Genomic DNA, 25244 nt, shown 5'->3' with positions numbered 1-25244 from the left:
CAATGCTATTTACATTTTAACATTTTTTTTTATCTTTGTTCTTTAGGCATTTACAGCCTCCAGTATCCTCCGTACTCACATCCGGCAGCATTCGGGTGAGAAGCCATTTAAATGCAAATTCTGCGGGAAAGCCTTTGCCTCACATGCGGCTCATGACAGCCATGTACGTCGCACTCATAACAAGGAGAAGGGCTACAGCTGTACTTTATGTGGACAGAGCTTCCTGGAAATGGAGGAGTTCCGATATCACATGCAGATGCACTCCTCCCTCTAACAAGCCCCACCTACTGCTGCATCTTGTCTGTCTTTTCACTGTCACAACTGTATTTATTTTATGTTCGTTTTTATTTATACCACGACACTGTATCATAGCAAATAATATATGTAATTTAAATGCAGGAACAAACACTATTTGGTCCAAAGTATGCGATACTTGAATCAGACTTGTTTTTATTTATGTTTTATAATTTAAGCAGTTTTATGAACTTTCAGAGGACAATGGAATATTTATACTTCTGTGTTCTAAATACATGCACATTTTATGAAGTTTGCTATGTTATGATTTTTATGACTATGTAGTGTTTTGTGTGCACATCCAGCTGTTGTTTGGCTTACACGTCATGTTTTAAAGGGAATTTGTTGTCATGCCAAATTCTCAGTTGACAGAAGCTGTTTTGCAAGCTAAACACTGAATCAAGTTGGTCCCTCACTCACAGTGACAATGAACAGGCACGTTACAGTCCAGGAACTGGCATACAGTCAGACAGTAGCCTCAATTTGATAGGTATTTAGCTTATGGGACCGTTTCCACTAGGACCGGATCTGGACCAAATCTGCAGCATTTCCCCGTAAGCAAGTCGGCTGAGGAAATGCTGCCTCTTCCTGCTATGGCTTTCAGTCCAAAACGCAATGCAGTGCGATTCTGGAAGACATGCAGCAGTTTCCAGCAGCACGCATCCGGTGCACGGCTAAGTGATTCAGGCTGCATGGGTGCCGTGGCCAAAACCAGAAATGGCCGCAGCACCTAGTGGAAGCAAAAGAAACCTGAGATGCTATCAATTAGTGTACTTCTACTTAACTGGGGCTTCCTCCAGCCCAATGAGGTATGTGGGCTCCCTCCCCGTTCTGTCTGGCCGCTCTGTTCTTTTGCTATCCGGTAATCTGGCCAGCCACGCTCTTCTGCGCTTGTGCTGCTCAGCAATGCGCCTGCAGCCCGTTGGACTTCCACAGCCCTGGAGCTTTCTGTGCCTGCGCGGTAGTACTGTGCAGACACAGAACGCTCCTGTGCATGCTCAGAAGGGCAAGGATGGCCAGATTCCCGAGGGGTAGGATAAACAGTTAATGGAGCGGCCAGAGAAGACAGCGAGTGAGCCCCCGCACCACATGGGCCTAGAGGAAGCCCCAGGTAAGTATAAATACACCAAATGATCACATCTCAGGTATACGTGATGCCCAGGGCCGGGCCGAGGCAGAGGCAAGAGAGGCTCCAGCCTCAGGGCGCAGTGTAGGAGGGGGCGCACAACTCACTCAGCTATCATTCCCCTATTGTGTTTGAAGCAGAGAGAAATAAGAAAATGGGATACATGGCAGTGACTGCAAGCCAGATAACTACAGATTAAGGTGTTGGGAGCCCTGGGGCGCCTCTTACTCTAATAGCAATCAGTGTGTGATGGCTGGTGTGGGAGGGATGGGGGGGGGGGCGCACTTTGGTGTCTCAGCCTTGGGTGCTGGAGGACCTTGTCCCAGCTCTGGTGATGCCCATAAGTAAACCTACATTACAAATGTTCTTAAAGTTAAATGCATGTACATTAATGTGATTAATGATAACAAGGATTGCTGTCTGTCTTAACGTTTGGGCTTGTAGGTATTTCTGATTTTCAATCTGAACAGAACACATTTAAGGATAGGAAGTCTGTACATTGCATTTGACTTTCTCTACCTATGTGAGGTTGATTGTTGGTTCCACTGAATTGTTTGTTCTGCTTCCAGCTGTCATTTGCGCAGAACTGATTTAAAAGAATGATTGGTTATTATGGGAAGCACATATACAGCCGTTTTCACATGAGACCCCTACATTGCAGTTTCATCAAGAGTCTATATTAGGGTGAAAGCCGTCATCCTGTAACCCTGTCACTGGTATCCCTGCCAGAGATGGTGACAATTGACCAATGGGAGCAGTTTGTTAAGCTAGCAGGGGAGCAGCGCTTGCCACCGCAGGGAGGCCCAGAGCTGTAAGGGGGGGGGGGGGGGGGGGGGTAGGCAACTACTACCTTACTCCCTCTGATAATTGGGTCCATCCTCCAGATCAGGTGTTTTTGTGGCTATACTTGTTATGGTTTTGAAAATCATGATGTCCACACTTGTTTTATGTCCCTTGAAAGATGGGCCCCAGACTGTGAGGGTCACCAGGGGTCAGCAAGTGAGGGTGTCAATGTTGGGGAGCTCCATCAAAGTTTCGCTGGAGGCCCCATGAATTTATGGTTACACCTCTGGGAGCAAGGACGGACATCATCTACAGCTCAGGCTGCAGTCTCACCCCATAGACATGTAGAAGTGGGCAATTTCAGAGTGAGGACACTGAAGACCAATATGGAGCAATTATAAGACCACAAATATGTCTTCACAAGTTTGGTTTAGTTCACAGGCTTTAGACACAGGTTAAAGTTAATTACCTGTTTCCTCTAAAATAAAACTGAAGTGAAGTATAGAATGGGGAGATAAATAAGTGCTTCCATAGTACCGATCCCAATTATAGTGCTTCCATAGTACCGGTCTCAATTAGAACTTTCCTGCAATCCTCTATGATTATTTTGATTTAAAGGGTTGGAAGATTACTCCCTGCCATTCACTTCAGCTCTGTTTATTAAGTTTCTAAACCTGTGTAATGAGCTTTTTTCCTTCCTCCTGGTTTGTTGTCAGACATCCTTCTCAAGACTGCACCATCAGATAATGTCATTTGGTTTTAGATCAGATAAACAATCAATATCTGACTGATATTGATCATTTCCCTGGATTCCATCATGCATCACTCCATATCTGATGGAATATCCATCTGACTTGTGCTTTAAGATGCAGTACAGTGCTGAGGTAACATCGATCATTTGCTGATCTAGCCTGCTCCAAAGAAAGGTTGGCCATTCCCAATGAGTGTTCAACCAGAAACCAGCAAATGAAGCCTAGGTGTAAAATATTTTTTTTTGTTAAATTTGATGTTTTCATGGCCTGCATGAAAAAGAGGCGTGAGGAAAAATGGGCACCGGGTGTAGCCGATATAAGTCTAAACAATAAATACCATTGTGAATTAGGCACCAAACGAAAATGAAAAACTATTTATAGTGGTAATGACGATAGTAAAATATTGGTAAATGTTACCAATATTTTACTACAACTAATGCTAACCCTACTCTCACACAGAACCCTCCCCCCATCTAAGCCTAACCTTAAATTCCCCTTCCTGACACCTAACCCTAAAACCCCCCTTCCTGACGCCTAACCCTAAAATCGCCTTTATTGGTGCTAACCCTAAAACCCCCCTTCTTGACACCTAACCCTAAAATCCCCCTTCCTGGGGCCTTATTAATTATAAAGCCCTCCTTCCTGATGCCTAACCCCAAAATCCCCCTTACTGGTGCCTAACCCTAAAACCCCCCTCCCTGATGCCTAACCCTAAAATCCCCCTTCCTGACTCCTAATCCTAAATCCCCCTTCCTGACGCCTAACCCTAAAATCCCCTTTCCTGATGCCTAACCCTAAAACCCACCATCAAACCTTATAATTTTCAAAATGATCAGTTTAAAAAAAACATAAAATTCATTCATACAAAAGAAAAAACTTAAAAAACTATAACGTTCTAATTTTCAAAAACGAAAAATATAGACAAGACCAGGGTCCGCCAAATTGTCCCTTAGCCGCAGGTACCCAAGTTTCCTGCTTCTGTTTTTATGACGTTCTATTAGTTACCAGGGAGAGAATAAAAAATGAGTATTCCTGAAGTTGACACACCCCTGGGCCTTATTCAGGAGATGTTTCTACAAAATGCCTTTTTTTTTTCATCTATAGTAAGCAAGGAAGGAAGTACTCAAAATAAGTTTATCACTTTTTGCCTACTTTTTAGTACTGTTTCAATTCAGGAAATGCTTTTGACAACAAAGAAAACCCTGATGAACCCCCATAAGGGGAGATGCGCTAGCCCAAAACATGTTGATTCTGCCAGATTTTGCTGGAGTGGTCCTTTAAGTGAGAGGAGGCTGGCATTTGTATTTAATGTGAATCAATGTCAGTTGCATGGCAGTCCTGCTGATCCTCTGCCTCTTACTTTTAGCAATTGACAAGCATGCAGCTCAGATGTTTCTGACAAAAATCTGACAAGTTTTGCTGCATGCTTGTTTCAGGTGTGTGAATCCAATACTACTGCAGCCAGACCGATAAGCAGGACAACCAGGCAACAGGTGTTGTTTAAAAGGATATAAATGTGGCAGCTCCATAAGTCCTTTAAGATTGACCCAATAGCCAGGCAACTTGAATTCTATGAGAAGTAAATCTGAAATGGATGCACTGCTGATGTCCGCTGCACTTACATGTCACTGTTTTAACTGTTACTGTTGGAGCTGTTCAAGTAAAATCTTTCTGCAAGCACAAGAGTGGATCTGGCTCATCATTATAAGATAAGTTTCCCATCACCCTTCCCAACTCTACAGGCAAAAAGTATGGCAACTTTGAATAAAATCTACCTGAGTGTCTACCAAAAAAGGGACAGCAAATTACCCGGAGGAAACAGTTTAAGGGCTAGTTCACACTAAAAATTAGCATTATCGCAAATGTTTAGCGCTTTCTGTAGTGATTCCCGCAGTAGCGATTCCCGGCATGTGCCTAACGATATTCTGTCTATGCTTAACAATGATGGAGCATTTAGTGATTTTGTAGTTCTTGTGCCAAAACAGGAAGTACACTTTGACCTGGAAGTGAACAGCATTCAGCAAGTAAACAAATAAAAATTAAAATTGCGCTGTTCAGCAATTTTTAAAGAAATTTTACTGTTTTCTTATACTTTATATTGAGATGTAATTACCTCCAAAATGCTGCAGGACCCACGTCTGCTTTTTGGAAAAAATCACATCACTCTGGTGTGAACTGGCCCATAGAGACACATTAACCAAGCACTTTCTGAAATGTTAGCGCTTTTGAAAGCACTCCCTCCCTATCTGATGGGAAATTGCATGGTGTGTACCAGGCTTTATGCTCCAACATGTCCAATCTGAATTTCGATCGAGTTTTCGATTTTCCGATCGATAAAAAAAAAGATTGAAAAAACTATTAAAAAAACGATCGGAAAATCAAAAAAAATCTATTAAAATTCACATAAGACATGTTGGAAATAATCGATCTGGCATATCTGGCCTCATATAAAATAGTTTGGCGTGTACCTAGCATTGCAAGCAAACAGTTTATCAGCGCCAGGGAAATAGAACATATAATCGCTGCCGAGAATTAACAATCTCCAAACTCCACAAAATTAGTATTAACCACTTGCCGACCGCACACTCATAACGTGCGTCGGCAAAGTGGCAGCTGCAGGACCAGCGACGCAGTACTGCGTCGCCAGCTGCAGCCTAATTAATCAGGAAGCAGCCGCTCGTACGAGCGGCTGCTTCCTGTCAAATCACGGCGGGGGGCTCCGTGAATAGCCTGCGGGCCGCCGATGGCGGCTCGCAGGCTAGATGTAAACACAAGCGGAAATAATCCGCTTTGTTTACATTTGTACGGAGCTGCTGCGCAGCAGCGCCGTAAGGCAGATCGGCGATCCCCGGCCAATCAGCGGCCGGGGATCGCCGCCATGTGACAGGGGACGTCCTGTCACTGGCTGCACAGGACGGATAGCCGTCCTGTGCAGCCCCGATCACCGGGGGAGGCAGCAGGTAGGAGAGGGAGGGGGGAATTTCGCCGCGGAGGGGGGCTTTGAGGTGCCCCCCCCGCCACCCACAGCAGGCAGGAGAGATCAGACCCCCCCAGCACATCATCCCCATAGGGGGGAAAAAAGGGGGCAATCTGATCTCCCTGCCTGCACCCTGATCTGTGCTGGGGGCTGCAGAGCCCACCCAGCACAGATCAATCAAACCAGCGCTGGTCCTTAAGGGGGGGTAAAGGGTGGGTCCTCAAGTGGTTAAGAAGTCAGCACAGATCAAAGAGGAATAAAAACAGACAATAAAACTTCACCACGGTGATATTCCAACCTCACATGATCTCATGCACAACCATCACCAGAAAAGAGTAAGAGGGGCTTACCAGCTGCCAACAACCCACATTATAAGGTTGTACGTCTCGCATTCAGTGGTAATCCTAATGAACCTCAAGCAGATATGGATCCAAACTTCCACCACAAACTTACTCCGATATAAGGTATGGTATCCAGGAGGGCCAATATATAAACACAACAAAAACGGCAACTTACATACGGTGCCCAGGAACTGGGAACCCCTAATAAAAACTTGCGTGTGTAAGCTGGTCCACAGCCAATAAAATATTAACCTTCCTGGCGGTAAACCCGAGCTGAGCTCGGGCTATGCCGCGCAGGAGGATTTCTCAGGCCCTGCTGGGCCAATTTGCATATTTTGTTTTTTGCTACACGCAGCTAGCACTTTGCGCCGATTAGCCGCCGCTCGCCGCACCGTGTTGCCCCCCCCCCCAGACCCCATGCGCTGCCTCGCCAATCAGTGCCAGGCAGTGCTGAGTGGTGGATCGGGACTCCCTTTGACGTCATGACGTAGATGACGTCATCCCGCCCGAAGCCCTAATGGAAATTCCGTTCAGAACGGGATTTCCGGATGGGCAGGATCGCCGGAGGCGATCGAAGAGAGTAGGGCTGTCATGTAGCTAGCGCTAGGCTAGCTACATGTTTAAAAAAAATAGTGCTGCGCTGCCCCCTGGCGGTTTTAATTAAAGTTAAAGATGCCGCCTGTCTTTTTTCCTAGTGTACCTAGCATTAGAATCAGAATCTATTTATTCATCAAGCATGACTGGGTTGTGCCCAGAATTGGTTTTGGCAACAGCAGAGCATAAAAACAAACAAGCAGATTACAAAAACAATAAACACAGGGATAGTGGGATAGCACAATAACTATAACCATAACAATATTTGTGGTAGAGAGCGCAAGGTTCAACAGCAGTAGCAGTGGCTGTGGCCTAAGGGGAAAAGGAGGGGTGGTGGCAAGGCACAAGTTTAAGAGTCTTACAACAGAGAGGGAAAACAATTTTAGAAATGTAAAACAAAAAATGAAAAAAAAAATTGTAGTCTGACAAATAAGATTTCAGAGGTAGGCTAGTGTTAGGCATTGGTAGGAGGTAGGCTACTGTTAGGCATAGGCATAGGTAGCAGGTAGGCTAGTTTTAGACTTATATAGGTAATATAGGTATAGGGTACTCTACTATTATGCATAGGTAGGAGGTAGGCTAGTGTTATGCTGGGCATACACGCTTCGTTTATGCGCCGGTATCGAGCCAGCGGCTCGATGCCGGCGTGTCACCGCTCGTCCGCCCGTGCATGCGGATTGATTCCCGCTTGTGCCCGCGGGCGCTTCTTATCAGCGCTTCGTTTTTTTGTAATGTCCGCCGCGGTGATCGGACAGGTTGGATCTTATCAATCGAGCCATCAGCGGCTCGATTGATAAGAACTATCTAACCGTGTATGCCCAGCATTAGGCATTGGTAGGAGGTACACTAGTTTTAGGTATATGTAGGGGGTAGGCTAGTTTTAGGCTTAGGTAGAGGATAGGCTATTGTTAGGCATAGGTAGGAGGTAGGTTAGTGTTAGGCATAGATGCAGGCAAGGTTAGTGTACGGATAGTAGAATATCTATAGTGTTACCTATATTATACTATCAACAACTGGTATTCTACTACTGGCAATACCTTAAACTCATTTTTCCTTGCTGCACTTTTAAATGTACACCCTAAAGTGGTACTGACATTATCGCCCTTAGCGCACAGAGACCTGAATTGTTGAGCTAAAAGGGACTGTCCATCCAACTTTCTATGCTCCGAAGAGGTGACATCATCATGGCTCCAGGATGGTGATGGTAGCTGCTTCTCAGCACATTGGTGCCTAGGCTTGTGCCTAGTGTGCCCAATACTACATCTGGCCCTGAGCATATTACTTCACAAAAGGGTCTTTGTAGCTTCCACTGAATTGAAGACCATCCTGTAGCATTTCTAAGGCCTCATATAAACAATATCTGAGATAATGCAGCTATGTGTCTTGTCTATTTATATTGCTTCAGCACTTTGATGACTTACTGTATTCCTACGTCTTGAGGTATAATCCTGAATGTCTCTGCCTTTATTTTCAATGTAATAAAAAGTCTGACTATTATTTGTAAATGCAAAAAGGCAGAAAATATGACATGACATTTAATTCAATGGTTAGGACTAGAATAAGTTCCACCCATGTGCATTATAATTGGTGCTAAGCACACCTGGGACACTAGATCTCGGCTACAGACTCTGAGGCAGATTTATCCAAACTAGTACAAGGAAAACAGAAGCAGAACTAGACTCCCTGATCAATCAGAATCAGAATCAGAATCAAGGATTCTGATTGGTCACAGTGAGCAAATGCTCCACACTTTCGCACCTGTTTTGCACCAGATTTGCTGCAATTCTTCATGACTGGGTTCTGGTAGATATGTTTTATGAATACTGAGTTACCTGTGTAACTTGTGGAACAGGTAGTTGGTAGTAAGCGGACATCACTTACCTGTACCTGGTCCTACTTGCATGGCTCTCTTTCTACTAAACTCCTCATCACTCGGGCCACGCCTCCTCTTCCTGCCACGCTGCCTATGTAACTCACTCTTGCCCCTGCCACATTTGTTCAGCATAGCCAAGCAATGGAGAGGATAAGAAGTGATATGCAGCAGCTCCTATGAGGGGCCATGCCGTAAGAGCTAGTATAAAATGGAACGTTCCGAGACTACTAAGGGGCGTCCTAGGCACAGGCATGGTTGGCTGGTTTCTAACACTGGCCCTGGGCTGCACTTTCTTAGCAGGCAATTTTTAGAACATGTAGCCCTGTTCTTCTGGATCTGTTGATATCTTGCATCATTGGTGATGCCTTAATAATTCATGGGCCCCTGTGTCTCTGCACTGCCATCGTGCCAGTACCACCAACATGCATGCTCAACAATGATTTTGTGGCACGTATCTGCAAAATGGTTACATTTAAAGGACAAAGGAAGTGAGAAAAAGATGGAGGCTGCCATATTTATTTCCTTTTAAACAATACCAGTTGCCTGGCACCCCTGCTGATCTATTTCGCTGCAGTAGTGTCTGAATAACACCTAAAACAAGCATGGAGATAATTTTGTCAGATCTGACAATAATGTCAGAAACACCTGATCTGCTGCATACTTGTCCAGAGTCCATGGCTAAAAGTATTAGCGGCAGAGGATCAGCACAGCCAGGCAACTGGTGTTGCTTAACTTCTTGCCGACCGGCTAACGCCAATGGGCATGGCCATGGGGCTCTGTTTTGCAGGAGATTGCGCGCAGGCTGCGCACGCATCTCCTGCTTGGGGGGGCGGAGCTCCGCCCCCTCTTCAGTCTCCAAGCGGCAGTCGCCACTCGGGAGACTGTTAGACAGCGAGACCGCCGTCTAAGCACATAGTACGGTGCTGCAATCAGCAGCAGCGCTGTACTGGGGACAGCCGTGTGACACGGCTGTCCCCCTGGGGGATAAAAGAGCGATCGGCTTTCGTAGGCAGAAGCCTATGACAGCCGATCGCATGATTGGCTGGCTGCAGGGAGGGAGGGAGGGAGGGAAGGTAATAAGTAAAAAAAAAATGCACATTTTGTTTAAAAGACAAAGAAACAAATATTTAAAATATTTATATATAAAAAAAAAACACCTGGGGGGGGATTAGACCCCACCAACAGAGAGCTCTGTTGGTGGGGGGAAAAGGGGGGAAGGGAAGAATCACTTGTGTGCTGTGTTGTGCGGCCCTGCAGCTTGGCCTTTAAGCTGCAGTGGCCATTTTAGTTAAATGTGCCTGGTCTTTAGGGGGGTTTACCACTGTGGTCCTCAAGTGGTTAAAGAGAACCCGAGGTGTGTTTAAAGAATGTTATCTGCATACAGAGGCTGGATCTGTCTATACAGTCCAGCCTCTGTTGCTATCCCAAACCCCACTAAGGCCCCCCTGCACTCTGCAATCCCACATAAATCACAGCCGTGCTGTGAGGCTGTGTTTACTTCTGTAGTGTCAGTCTCAGCTGCTCTCCCGCCTCCTGCATAACTCCAGTCCCTGCCCCCGTCCCTTCCCTCCAATCAGCAGGGAGGGAAGGGATGCAGGCGGGGACTGGAGTTCTGCAGGAGGCGGGGAGAGCAGCAGACTGACACTATAGAGATAAACACAGCCAGCTCTGTCTAGCTGTTTGTCAGCAGCGTGGCTGTGATTTATGAGGGATTGCAGAGTGCAGGGGGACCTTAGGGGGGTTTGGGATAGCAACAGAGGCTGGGCTGTATAGGCAGATCCAGCCTCTGTATGCAGATAATATTCTTCAAACCCACCTCGGGTTCTCTTTAAAGCGGGATTGTCACCATAAAAATCAAATTTCAACAGCAACTGGTCTGAGTGTATTAAGTGATAAAGATGCTAATCCTCCATTCAAAACTTTCAAAACTTTTTTTGCTGTTATGATTTGGAGTTATCACATACTTAAAGAGCACTGGCCTTATAGTAGTAGTCAGTGCCAAACAGTTGCATGCTGCGGGTTTTTTTTAATCTATAATATATTCCTCCTCTTCCATTTATTTCCCTGCCTACCTGCTTATCTGAAACACGATCCCCTGCTCACTTGTGTTTACAAGCAAGGCTGGGGTGACTCAGTGATTGGAGGAGAAAAGAAAAAAAAGTAAAGGGCAGAAATGCCATCAGGATTTAGCCTTAACTGTGGGCAAAAGACATGGTTCCCACCAGGAACAGAATTCTTTTCATTTACTATATAACATTCACTGAAATCAAAACGTGGACAGTACAATACATATGTTATGTAAGTAGATCAAGTATTTATCTACTTCTTTTCCCTGGCATAGTATGGCTAATCCTACTGCTTTAAAAAAAATTAATATGGCAGCCTCCATATCCCTCTTGCTTCAGTTGTCCTATAAAAAGGACTCCAATGTTACTACTGCAATTGTTCTAAATGTTCATTAAAAACAAACAGTAAGTGAAGAGCTGCAATAAATGTGACAGTCTACATAAATGTGTGATAAAACTAATGATAATAATATAATATACACTTGATTGCCTCTTTTTATCAGTTCTGTAGTTACCTATTGTTAGGTAATGGTTCCTTGTCCTCCTCTGTCTCTGCTCGCCTTCTGGGTTATTGAATGGAGGAGATAGACCTGTTTGTTTTGTGGGTCAATAGGATTTAGTCAGTTTTGGGCAGCAGTGAGGATTCTTAGAAATTTAATCTGGACGTTCCCAGAAGGTTTGCTGTAAATTTGCATGGTCACTTACATTAAGGCAGGGGCTTCCTCTGCTCGATAGAGGTGGAATATTCATGTACATTACTGTAAAATATTGATTGCTCTGCTCCTGGGGGGATTTTGCCCAGCTGTTGGTTCAGCTTTAACTAACAAGCTTTGCTCAGCTGCTCTGCGGGCAAGTTTGGGGGAAGAGTTGTTTATGTGATCTGCTGTATGTCTCCAGAAGCAGCTTTTGTCCTAATAACGGTTAAGGATATTTTAGAACTATTTTAGGGAAGACCTCACAAATCCAGGTGCATTGACTCAGAATGTTAGGATAGAGAAAAGTGAAAATAAAGCCCCTTATTTTCTGTTGGGGAGCTCACTTCAATAATACTGGAGACAAGTAGAATGGTGAAAAACAACAAGTGTAGTGCTCTTCTCATGTAGTGTTCCTCCAATCAGAATAAACCTACGGAAAAGACAAAAAACAGAGAGGCGCTCCTTGTGTTTATAGCTAATGTTAAGCTAAAAAACAAAAAAACGAAACAAAAAACAGATACTCACCTATGGAGAGGCAAGGCTCTGGGTCCTATAGAGCCTTCCCATTCCTCTCCTGGCCCCCTCCTTTCAGCGCTGCTACCCTGTAAGCAGTATCTTTTAGGCAGAGGAGAGGGGAGGTTGGTGGTAGACACAGAAGAAGGGAGGTTAATGTTAGGCACAGGAGAGTGGAACTTCATTTTGAGCATAGTAGAGGGGAGGTTAGTGTTAGGCAGAGGAGAGTGGAAATTAGGGCCAGGCTAGGGTAAAGGTTGGTGTTAGGCATAGTCCTGCACTTCACATTTGGAAGAAAATGCTTTTTTTGTCACCTCACCAGCCAAAGTATGATGCATTCTTATACAGTACATCTAACCTTGGTCACATCTCTTGGCCACTTCCCACATTGGCTGGCCACACTTCTGGCTTTGGCCATAACATACTGTGGGCCATATGCAATTCACTTTTTCACCTGAGTTTTCTCCAAGGTGATACTTTAAAAACTTGTAAATAAAATGCCTTTTACACATCCAGCAAGCAAGCGAATGCTCAAAACAATTTTGATAGTACTTTTTCACCTACTTTGTGGTACTTTTTCCATTGCAAAGTGCTAAAAAGTTAATTTAAATTGAAGATAAAAAATTATCTCCTAGGAGAAAACTCAGGAGAAAAAATGAATTGCATATGGCCCCGTGTATAACTTTCTTACTCCAAGACAGCAGACAAGGGCCCATATGCAAATAACTATTTCTCCTAAGTTTCCTCTTCGGAGATAATTTTTTAAACTTCTTATTTAAATTATTTAAACTTCTTAAATAACTGTTCAGTACTTTGCAATTGAAAAATAACCAAAAAGTAGGTGAAACGGTACTATCAAAAGTATTTTGAGTATCTTCTCCCTTGTTGGTGGTTTAAAAATTATTTTATTGACAAGGGCCCATATACAATTCACTTTTTCACCTCAGTTATCAGCTCCTAGGAGATCATTTTCATCTTCTCTTTAAACTTAATTTTTAACTTTTTAAAATTGAAAAACTACCAAAAATTTGGTGAAAAAGTAGTCAAATTTATTTTGAGTATTTTCTTGCTTGCTGGTGATTTAAAGGGCATTTTATGGTAAGTTGTGAAAATATCACCTAGTAGAAAACAAAGGCGTAACTGAGGCGTAAAAGTGAATTGCATATGGGCCAAGGTGTGAAAATATCAACCAAGAGAAAACTCCGGATACAATTTTTCGCCATAGTGCCTCTTTAATAGCATATGAGCCAAGGGCCGTTATTCAATTCACTTTTGCTCCTAAGTTTTCTCCTCAGTCATATTTTCATAATGTATCAATAAAATGCCCTTTAAACCACCCGAAAAAAAGAAAATACTCAAAATAATTTTGGCAGCACATTTTCACCTGCTGTTTAGTAAGTTTTCAATTGCAGAGTGCTGAAAAGTTCTTTTAAACAGAAGATGAAAAATTATCTCCTGGAATAAAAGTTAGGAGAAATAAGTGAACTGAATAAGAGCTTAGGGCCCATATGCAATTAACTTTTTCTCCTGTGTTTTCTCATAGGTGATATTTTTAAACTTGTCTCCTCGTATTTTTGAGGTCTACTTGACAGTTTTCACTGTGAGGAGAAGTGAATGTGGAGTCAGCTAAGTGGTAGACTCAGGGCCGGATTTACCATAAGGCACTGTAGGCATGTGCCTACAGGCTCCTGATAATGGAAAGGCGGCTCACTCCCCTCCACAAGTGCTTCCCTCCCACCTTACCTGTGCAGAGTCCCATGGCGAAGTGTGAATGAGAGGATATTCTCCAGAGTCTCATTGTTTCACTGACCAGATTTCCCTTCAGCCGGTGGCAGCTCTAGCTACCTAATACTTGGGGGCACCTCTGACTACTTAATAGTAAGGATAGCTCTGGGTACCTAATGCTAAGGGACACCTGTAGCTACCTATGATGGACTAGGGAAGTAAGGGAGAAGTCAGAAGCTAGTGTGGTTCGGCGGGTGTTTGTACCATAGTTTCATGGAAACCAAAGTCTAGGGTGCCAGGATATCTGTGCCCATAAGCTCCTGTGATGTAAATCTGGGCCTGGGTGGACTACAAATATCAAAAACCTTTCAATTCTGTTAGATTTCTACTAACTACTGTTAGTGATAGCAACATAAAAGAAGAGTAAATTATAGCTCATTTTACTCTAGAAGAAACCTTTATAATTGTATGTGTTTACATGTATTTTACATGTTTTGCTATATAGTGGTGCTTTAAGGTCTTTTCAGAGTCAGGACAAGTAGATCTGTTGGCTCCCTGTGAAACATGATTTGGCTTGAATAGCTCTGAAATGTTGGTTACTTCACTGTGGCTGACCCTAGCTGGTAGCACCATTTGAATTAGTGTTGCATACATTTTAGAGCCTCATAGACTGTAACTGAGCAATCTTGCTAAGCTACCTAAGACATCCACAAGGTACCCACACAATTACATATGCAATGACAATCATGGTCAAAACGAAAATTCAGGTGAAGCTTCACTAAATGAGAAAGACACAGAACAAAACATACTACATCTTTTCAATAATAAAAGTTTGGTTGATTTCCACATTCCAAACTACAAAGATTGTTTTGGATGGGGGCTTGGATGAAGAAAATAAATTTGAGTCCAGATTTGGCTGTGAGTGGAGGAGAGTACAATGACTGTCACATGTGTGGTGGGATGTGGTGCGCTATATAATATCTAACTACCTCTCGCTGTGAATTTTACAGTAGACATCTGCATACTCTTTCTTTGGGTTAGACCTCCATCGGTGCATAGTTGGTTTGGAGCAGTATGGAGACTGATCAGGTTGCAGGACTTGGGGAGGAGAACCTGTAAAGGCACACCATTAATGACAATGGGTAAAATAATGAGATGGACCTAAGTTCTAACTGACAGGTCCTGAAACAAAGACTGTCTTGGTGACATCTGCTACTCTTTGATTGATTCTATCTTCTTACCAAATGTCATCATTTGTGACATCACCAACAAAGTTCTTCTTCAGCTCTGTGGAATACAGCTCAGATCTAGGTAGGAGACTTACTTAGATGACCTTAATGCTAACCCACCCCCTACCACACAGTAACTCTCTGCTGAATACTTATTCTACAGCCCTACCTAGTGTGTCCCTCTCCCCTCCCCTTAGATTGTAAGTCTTTGGCAGGGTTCTCCCTTCCCTAGTGTATACTATGTGATTGTGTGCTCCTTTCCTATGACCCCCTCATACTTGAATTACTGGACCTACCTAACCAGCCCAAAATCACATGATCATGTATCTTGTACCCTGTTTGCCCTGTACAACTTTGTCCAACGTTGCATAACCTTGTTACATTACCTCAGTCATCCTTTGTACCATTCCACAGTCGAGTCAGCACTGCCTTCAGTATAAATAGCTCATTATTAAGTCATAAAAACAAGATGTTATCTGTATACAGCCCTTTTTCAAGCCGTGCAGCATAACATCAAATGTCATTTGATGTTATGCTGTACGGCTTGATAAAGGGTGGATAGCCCAAAACAGCGGAGCTGTCGCTGTATACAGATAACATCTTGTGTTTATGATTTAATAAAGAGCTATTTTATTGAAGACGGTGCTGACTCGACTGCGGATTGGATCTGATGACACTCGATTGTGCAGGAGTGCCTGGGTCACAGCACGTCACTCTCTTCCCTCAATTGGTGCTTGCCACACACTGCATTGAATCCTTTGCACCATTGTATTTATTTTCCAGCACTGCGTAATATGTTGGCACTTTATAAATACATTAAATAATAATGCTTTATTTTAAGAATAATTAATTCCCAATGACTTAATAAAAAAATAAAATAAAGTGCAGCCTAAAATAATTGAGTACAACCAATTAATACTTTGAACCATTTGGTATTGGAACAGTTGTCTCGCAAATCATTTGTTGAAAAAAAAATCACAGCAAACAATCACAGCTGTCACTTCCCCTCCCTAAAATAACTTTTAATTTTCCATTTATCAGCGACTGTCTGCCACTCCATCTGTATAATCAGGAGAGGACACCCTACTCTATGTTACCTTCTCTCTCATTCTCAGGTGTTGCCAGTGGCGTAGCTAAGAAGCTGTGGGCCCCGATGCAAGTTTTACATGGGGCCCCCCAAGCACTCTATACATAACAATTGATACGGTGCACCAAAACCTGCCAATGGCAGCTACAGTGTCAGGGGTGCAAGAAGGGGATGAGGAGTAGTGTTGGGCGAACAGTGTTCGCCACTGTTCGGGTTCTGCAGAACATCACCCTGTTCGGGTGATGTTCGGGTTCGGCCATATGGCCGAACTAAGTGCGCATGGCCGAACGTTACCCGAACGTTCGGCTAGCGCTGTGATTGGCCGAACGGGTCACGTGTAGTGTTGGGCGAACATCTAGATGTTCGGGTTCGGGCCGAACATGGCCGCGATGTTCGGGTGTTCGAGCCGAGCTCCGAACATAATGGAAGTCAATGGGGACCCGAACTTTCGTGCTTTGTAAAGCCTCCTTATATGCTACATACCCCAAATTTACAGGGTATATGCACCTTGGGAGTGGGTACAAGAGGAAAAAAAAATTAGCAAAAAGAGCTTATAGTTTTTGAGAAAATCGATTTTAAAGTTTCAAAGGGAAAACTGTCTTTTAAATGCGGGAAATGTCTGTTTTCTTTGCACAGGTAACATGCTTTTTGTCGGCATGCAGTCATAAATGTAATACATATAAGAGGTTCCAGGAAAAGGGACCGGTAACGCTAACCCAGCAGCAGCACACGTGATGGAACAGGAGGAGGGTGGCGCAGGAGGAGAAGGCCACGCTTTGAGACACAACAACCCAGGCCTTGCATGAGGACAAGAAGCGTGCGGATAGCAATTTGCGTTTTGTCGCCATGCAGTCATAAATGTAATACAGATGAGAGGTTCAATAAACAGGGACCGGAAACGCTAACCCATCACAGATGTTCATTGTTCATGTTACTTGGTTGGGGTCCGGGAGTGTTGCGTAGTCGTTTCCAATCCAGGATTGATTCATTTTAATTTGAGTCAGACGGTCTGCATTTTCTGTGGAGAGGCGGATACGCCGATCTGTGACAATGCCTCCGGCAGCACTGAAACAGCGTTCCGACATAACGCTGGCTGCCGGGCAAGCCAGCACCTCTATTGCGTACATTGCCAGTTTGTGCCAGGTGTCTAGCTTCGATACCCAATAGTTGAAGGGTGCAGATGGATTGTTCAACACAGCTATGCCATCTGACATGTAGTCCTTGACCATCTTCTCCAGGCGATCGGTGTTGGAGGTGGATCTGCACGCTTGCTGTTCTGTGTGCTGCTGCATGGGTGTCAGAAAATTTTCCCACTCCAAGGACACTGCCGATACCATTCCCTTTTGGGCACTAGCTGCGGCTTGTGTTGTTTGCTGCCCTCCTGGTCGTCCTGGGTTTGCGGAAGTCAGTCTGTCGGCGAACAACTGGCTAGAGGAGGGGGAGGATGTCAATCTCCTCTTTAAAGTCTCCACAAGGGCCTGCTGGTATTCTTCCATTTTGACCTGTCGGACTCTTTCTTCAAGCAGTTTTGGAACATTGTGTTTGTACCGTGGATCCAGAAGGGTATAAACCCAGTAATTGGTGTTGTCCAGAATGCGCACAATGCCTGGGTCGCGTTCAATGCAGTCCTAGGCCGAAGAGGTCATAGCCTAGGGTCACAAAAACCTGTTTATTTTGGCTATTTCAATGGTAGTGATGGTGACGTACATAAATCTCAACCATGGCCGTTAGCAACGTCTGAATTTCACGAAATGTCTCATGCAGGTAGAAGACATATTGTTAGACTTGGATTCCAAAGATGGGGTCCCTACATCTCTGCAAACCAGAGTTACAGGGGTCCAAAATTGGTAAAATCCCCCATAGGCTTTCATTGGGCCTCCCTCCTATTTACAGTTCCAAAATCTCACATCTTTTCAAAGGGCAATTGATCAGCAGTGGCAAATTTTCTAGCATTGTAGGGACCCTTAAGGGGGAACATGACTGGTGAGTTTCGGGCCCCTAGGCCAAAGAGGTCATAGCCTAGGGTCACAAAAACCTGTGTATTTGGGTTATTTCAAAGGTAGTGATGGTGACGTACATAAATCTCAGCGATGGCCGTTAGCAACGTCTGAATTTCACGAAATGTCTTATGCAGGTAGAAGACATATTGTTAGACTTGGATTCCAAAGATGGGGTCCCTACATCTCTGCAAACCAGAGTTACAGGGGTCCAAGATTGTTAAAATCCCCCATAGACTTTCATTGCCTCCCTATTTCACTTTCCAAAATCTCACATCTTTTCAAAGGGCAATGGCTCAGCAGTACCAAATTTTCTAGCATTGTAGGGACCCTTAGGGGGATCATGACTGGTGAGTTTTGCCACTGCTGAGCCATTGCCCTTTGAAATGGTGTGAGATTTTGGAACGGTAAATAGTAGGCCCAATGAAAGCCTATGGGGGATTTTACCAATTTTGGACCCCTGTAACTCTGGTTTGCAGAGATGTAGGGACCCCATCTTTGGAATCCAAGTCTAACAATATGTCTTCTACCTACATGAGACATTTCGTGAAATTCAGACGTTGCTAACGGCCATAGCTGAGATTTATGTACGTCACCATTACTACCATTGAAATAGCCCAAATAAACAGGTTTTTGTGACCCTAGGCTATGACCTCTTTGGCCTAGGGGCCCGAAACTCACCAGTCATGTTCCCCCTAAGGGTCCCTACAATGCTCGAAAATTTGGTACTGCTGAGCCATTGCCCTTTGAAAAGATGTGAGATTTTGGAAAGTGAAATAGGGAGGCAATGAAAGTCTATGGGGGATTTTACCAATTTTGGACCCCTGTAACTCTAGTTTGCAGAGATGTAGGGACCCCATCTTTGGAATCCAAGTCTAACAATATGTCTTCTACCTGCATGAGACATTTCGTGAAATTCAGACGTTGCTAACGGCCATAGCTGAGATTTATGTACGTCACCATCACTACCATTGAAATAGCCCAAATAAACAGGTTTTTGTGACCCTAGGCTATGACCTCTTTGGCCTAGGGGCCCGAAACTCACCAGTCATGTTCCTCCTAAGGGTCTCTACAATGCTAGAAAATTTGGTACTGCTGAGCAATTGCCTTTTGAAAAGATGTGAGATTTTGGAAAGTGAAATAGGGAGGCAATGAAAGTCTATGGGGGATTTTACCAATTTTGGACCCCTGTAACTCTGGTTTGCAGAGATGTAGGGACCTCATCTTTGGAATCCAAGTCTAACAATATGTCTTCTACCTGCATGAGACATTTCGTGAAATTCAGACGTTGCTAACGGCCATGGCTGAGATTTATGTACGTCACCATCACTACCATTGAAATAGCCCAAATAAACAGGTTTTTGTGACCCTAGGCTATGACCTCTTTGGCCTAGGGGCCCGAAACTCACCAGTCATGTTCCCCCTAAGGGTCCCTACAATGCTCGAAAATTTGGTACTGCTGAGCCATTGCCCTTTGAAAAGATGTGAGATTTTGGAAAGTGAAATAGGGAGGCAATGAAAGTCTATGGGGGATTTTACCAATTTTGGACCCCTGTAACTCTAGTTTGCAGAGATGTAGGGACCCCATCTTTGGAATCCAAGTCTAACAATATGTCTTCTACCTGCATGAGACATTTCGTGAAATTCAGACGTTGCTAACGGCCATAGCTGAGATTTATGTACGTCACCATCACTACCATTGAAATAGCCCAAATAAACAGGTTTTTGTGACCCTAGGCTATGACCTCTTTGGCCTAGGGGCCCGAAACTCACCAGTCATGTTCCCCCTAAGGGGCCCTACAATGCTCGAAAATTTGGTACTGCTGAGCCATTGCCCTTTGAAAAGATGTGAGATTTTGGAAAGTGAAATAGGGAGGCAATGAAAGTCTATGGGGGATTTTACCAATTTTGGACCCCTGTAACTCTAGTTTGCAGAGATGTAGGGACCCCATCTTTGGAATCCAAGTCTAACAATATGTCTTCTACCTGCATGAGACATTTCGTGAAATTCAGACGTTGCTAACGGCCATAGCTGAGATTTATGTACGTCACCATCACTACCATTGAAATAGCCCAAATAAACAGGTTTTTGTGACCCTAGGCTATGACCTCTTCGGCCTAGGGGCCCGAAACTCACCAGTCATGTTCCCCCTAAGGGTCCCTACAATGCTAGAAAATTTGGTACTGCTGAGCCATTGCCCTTTGAAAAGATGTGAGATTTTGGAAAGTGAAATAGGGAGGCAATGAAAGTCTATGGGGGATTTTACCAATTTTGGACCCCTGTAACTCTGGTTTGCAGAGATGTAGGGACCCCATCTTTGGAATCCAAGTCTAACAATATGTCTTCTACCTGCATGAGACATTTCGTGAAATTCAGACGTTGCTAACGGCCATGGCTGAGATTTATGTACGTCACCATCACTACCATTGAAATAGCCCAAATAAACAGGTTTTTGTGACCCTAGGCTATGACCTCTTTGGCCTAGGGGCCCGAAACTCACCAGTCATGTTCCCCCTAAGGGGCCCTACAATGCTCGAAAATTTGGTACTGCTGAGCCATTGCCCTTTGAAAAGATGTGAGATTTTGGAAAGTGAAATAGGGAGGCAATGAAAGTCTATGGGGGATTTTACCAATTTTGGACCCCTGTAACTCTAGTTTGCAGAGATGTAGGGACCCCATCTTTGGAATCCAAGTCTAACAATATGTCTTCTACCTGCATGAGACATTTCGTGAAATTCAGACGTTGCTAACGGCCATAGCTGAGATTTATGTACGTCACCATCACTACCATTGAAATAGCCCAAATAAACAGGTTTTTGTGACCCTAGGCTATGACCTCTTCGGCCTAGGGGCCCGAAACTCACCAGTCATGTTCCCCCTAAGGGTCCCTACAATGCTAGAAAATTTGGTACTGCTGAGCCATTGCCCTTTGAAAAGATGTGAGATTTTGGAAAGTGAAATAGGGAGGCAATGAAAGTCTATGGGGGATTTTACCAATTTTGGACCCCTGTAACTCTGGTTTGCAGAGATGTAGGGACCCCATCTTTGGAATCCAAGTCTAACAATATGTCTTCTACCTGCATGAGACATTTCGTGAAATTCAGACGTTGCTAACGGCCATGGCTGAGATTTATGTACGTCACCATCACTACCATTGAAATAGCCCAAATAAACAGGTTTTTGTGACCCTAGGCTATGACCTCTTCGGCCTAGGACTGCATTGAACACGACCCAGGCATTGTGCGCATTCTGGACAACATCAATTACTGGGTTTATACCCTTCTGGATCCACGGTACAAACACAATGTTCCAAAACTGCTTGAAGAAAGAGTCCGACAGGTCAAAATGGAAGAATACCAGCAGGCCCTTGTGGAGACTTTAAAGAGGAGATTGACATCCTCCCCCTCCTCTAGCCAGTTGTTCGCCGACAGACTGGCTTCCGCAAACCCAGGACGACCAGGAGGGCAGCAAACAACACAAGCCGCAGCTAGTGCCCAAAAGGGAATGGTATCGGCAGTGTCCTTGGAGTGGGAAAATTTTCTGACACCCATGCAGCAGCACACAGAACAGCAAGCGGCAGATCCACCTCCAACACTGATCGCCTGGAGAAGATGGTCAAGGACTACATGTCAGATGGCATAGCTGTGTTGAACAATCCATCTGCACCCTTCAACTATTGGGTATCGAAGCTAGACACCTGGCACAAACTAGCAATGTACGCAATAGAGGTGCTGGCTTGCCCGGCAGCCAGCGTTATGTCGGAACGCTGTTTTAGTGCTGCCGGAGGCATCGTCACAGATCGGCGTATCCGCCTCTCCACAGAAAATGCAGACCGTCTGACTCAAATTAAAATGAATCAATCCTGGATTGGAAACGACTACGCAACACTCCCGGACCCCAACCAAGTAACATGAACAATGAACATCTGTGATGGGTTAGCGTTTCCGGTCCCTGTTTATTGAACCTCTCATCTGTATTAAATTTATGACTGCATGGCGACAAAACGCAAATTGCTATCCGCACGCTTCTTGTCCTCATGCAAGGCCTGGGTTGTTGTGTCTCAAAGCGTGGCCTTCTCCTCCTGCGCCACCCTCCTCCTGTTCCATCACGTGTGCTGCTGCTGGGTTAGCGTTACCGGTTCCTTTTCCTGGAACCTCTTATATGTATTACATTTATGACTGCATGCCGACAAAAAGCATGTTACCTGTGCAAAGAAAACAGACATTTCCCGCATTTAAAAGACAGTTTTCCCTTTGAAACTTTAAAATCGATTTTCTCAAAAACTATAAGCTCTTTTTGCTAATTTTTTTTCCTCTTGTACCCACTCCCAAGGTGCACATACCCTGTAAATTTGGGGTATGTAGCATGTAAGGAAGCTTTACAAAGCACAAAAGTTCGGGTCCCCATTGACTTCCATTATGTTCGGAGTTCGGCTCGAACACTCGAACATCGCGGCCATGTTCGGCCTGTTCGGCCCGAACCCGAACATCTAGGTGTTCGCCCAACACTAATGGGGAGCAGTTTGTTAATGATCCCACTATTAAAAGTATCTATAGAAGTGATTATTGTACTATGAATGCTGCAATTGAACAGAGTGATAATGATGTCTAATGTTATGCTGTACTGTTCAAACCTTTTGATAAAAAAAAGATTATTTAAAAAGAAGTGATTATTATGAGCACAGGACCAATAAAGAACTAATACTGCAGTTGAGGGAGGGCCCTTCGGGGCCCCTCTGGCCCAAGGGCCCCAATGCAGTCGCAACCTCTGCACCCCCTATTGGTGCGCCCCTGGGTGTTGCATAGAAAGCAACTGGTTTGCATAAAATGTTCTTTGGCTTTGTGTCCTGTAACAGTAATCAGTGCTATTATCGGATGAGTTTCTTTGCAGAAAGTAGGGTATGACTACTCCAAATACAGGAACCATGCGACATCAGCCCAATCAGAAAAAGCCACCTTGATATCGGTGTGTAACAAAAGGTCCCAGAATAAACTGGGTGTAATGCACCATTACAGATTCTATGGGCCTGATGCACAAATCAGCCATAAAATTTGCCATGTGCCGGAAGTGCATTGCAATTTTAATGCCACTAACGGGGGTAGCGCATGCAACAAAGTAACGTACATGTTTTTATGGTAATGTGCAGTATGCTGTGCTTTACCATAGTAAGGTGTGTGTTACCCTAGTAAAATGTTTTGCGCTAATAGCATAACGCGCACTGCTCCTCTGGCGTTAGTAGCGGTAAAATCGATGTGAGCTGCCTACTCATGCCAAATTAACTGCAGCTTTGAGCATCAGCCCTATAATTCTCAAGTTGTGGATTGGCTGCAAAATGTTTTCAACTGAATCCAGGTTGTGTGTTTTCCACTTATAAGTTGATTACGCAATGTGTTACCAGTGATTGTTGCATTAGTGGCATTTCTTTCTTGGAAGTTGTGATATATTTACCGGTATATAACAACTTGTAAAGAGAGTGGAATATCACTTTAAAGGGACACTGTAGGGGGGTCGGGGGAAAATGAGCTGAACTTACCCGGGGCTTCTAATGGTCCCCCGCAGACATCCTGTGTTGGCGCAGCCACTCACCGATGCTCCGGCCCCGCCTCCGGTTCACTTCTGGAATTTCTGACTTTAAAGTCAGAAAACCACTGCGCCTGCACGCCCGTGTCCTCGCTCCCGCTGATGTCACCAGGAGTGTACTGCGCAGACACAGACCATACTGGGCCTGCGCTGTGTGCTCTTGATGACATCAGCGGGATCGAGGACACGGCAACGCAGGCGCAGTGGTTTTCAGACTTTAAAGTCTGAAATTCCAGAAGTGAACCGGAGGCGGGGCCGGAGCATCAGTGAGTGGCTGCGCCAACACAGGATGTCTGCGGGGGACCGTTAGAAGCCCCGGGTAAGTTCAACTCATTTTCCCCTGACCCCCCTACAGTATCCCTTTAAATATATGACAGGGTACAGGGTAAAAAACAAACAAACAAAAAAACTATTTACAACAGTTCTTTAACTGACCTTGTGTAACTCTTTCTGAGGGCAGGACATAAGGAAAGGAACAGATAAACCTGTTAGTTGTCTTGGTGACTACAAATGTTACCTGTCTGACACACACTTTGGTCTTTGAACAATGCTCAACCAACAGTCACAGTCAATTGTTTAAAGGGCAGGATATTATTCACTTACTGTCTTACGGTGCGTCCACATGCACTACGGCCGCCAACGACGGGTCCTTCAGACCCTCACGCTGGGTGGACGTTCAGCCAACAGTAGTCCATGTGTACGTGCTGTCGGCGGACTGATAAGGCTGTTTCTGAACGATCCGCTGAGCGGATTGTTCAGAAACAGCCTTATCAGTCCGCCGACAGCGCGTACACATGGACTACTGTCGGCTGAACGTCCGCCCAACGGGAGGGTCTGAAGGACCCGTCGTTGGCGGCCGTAGTGCGTGCGTACGCACCTTTATTGTTTAGTAGTATTACATTGTGTTTGCTTTTAAAGGACTTACGAGGCGAATTGCTTAAAAAAAGTTATGTACCTCATTGCTAAAGCAGACCTCAGGGCAGACGAACAGCACCTTCCTTTTCACTATCAGGTGCTTTATCCTTCTAATCCAGGTTACATTGCAGCTCCCGACCCTCCTCAGGGTCGCCCGAGCAGAATCGCCGCTTTAAAAATCTAACTCCTGCGCAGCTTGCATAGCCGTGGCTGCTCAGCATTACAGCCCCGCTCGTGTCCGCCCTCACTCCGTGCGCTCTATTATACGTCATGTGGGCGGCTCCACATGACCACCCACATGACGAACTACACTGCCAGCCAGCCGCGCCCCCTCGACAGAGAATACAAGCGCTGAGCGAGCAGGTACTCACTCGCTCAGCGCTTGTATTCTCTGCGGAGGGGGCGCGGCTGGCTGGCAGTGTAGTTCGTCATGTGGGTGGTCATGTGGAGCCGCCCACATGACGTATAATAGAGCGCACGGAGTGAGGGCGGACACGAGCGGGGCTGTAGTCCTGAGCAGCCACGGCTATGCAAGCTGCGTAGGAGTTAGATTTTTAAAGCAGCGATTCTGCTCGGGCGACCCTGAGGAGGGTCGGGAGCTGCAATGTAACCTGGATTAGAAGGATAAAGCACCTGATAGTGAAAAGGAAGGTGCTGTTCGTCTGCCCTGAGGTCTGCTTTAGCAATGAGGTACAT

General features: G+C 44.8%; 1 protein-coding gene across 2 annotated transcripts in view; it reads left to right on the top strand.

Moving 5' to 3' along the window:
- PRDM14 (PR/SET domain 14) overlaps nt 1–492 on the top strand; it is a 33199-nt gene extending 32707 nt beyond the window's left edge. For both annotated transcript variants that reach the window (XM_068234821.1, XM_068234822.1), the window contains exon 9: nt 47–492. In XM_068234821.1, the coding sequence (XP_068090922.1) occupies nt 47–274 (228 nt within the window). In that variant the 3' untranslated portion in view covers nt 275–492. The remainder of the gene's footprint in view (nt 1–46) is intronic.
- The last annotated feature ends 24752 nt before the right edge of the window (nt 493–25244 follow it).

The sequence above is a fragment of the Hyperolius riggenbachi genome, chromosome 5 (genome assembly GCF_040937935.1).
Source record: "Hyperolius riggenbachi isolate aHypRig1 chromosome 5, aHypRig1.pri, whole genome shotgun sequence".
NCBI classification, from domain to species: Eukaryota; Metazoa; Chordata; class Amphibia; order Anura; family Hyperoliidae; genus Hyperolius; species Hyperolius riggenbachi.
The sequence above is the reverse complement of the archived record's forward strand: the minus strand, read 5'-3'. Positions and strand labels throughout refer to the sequence as shown.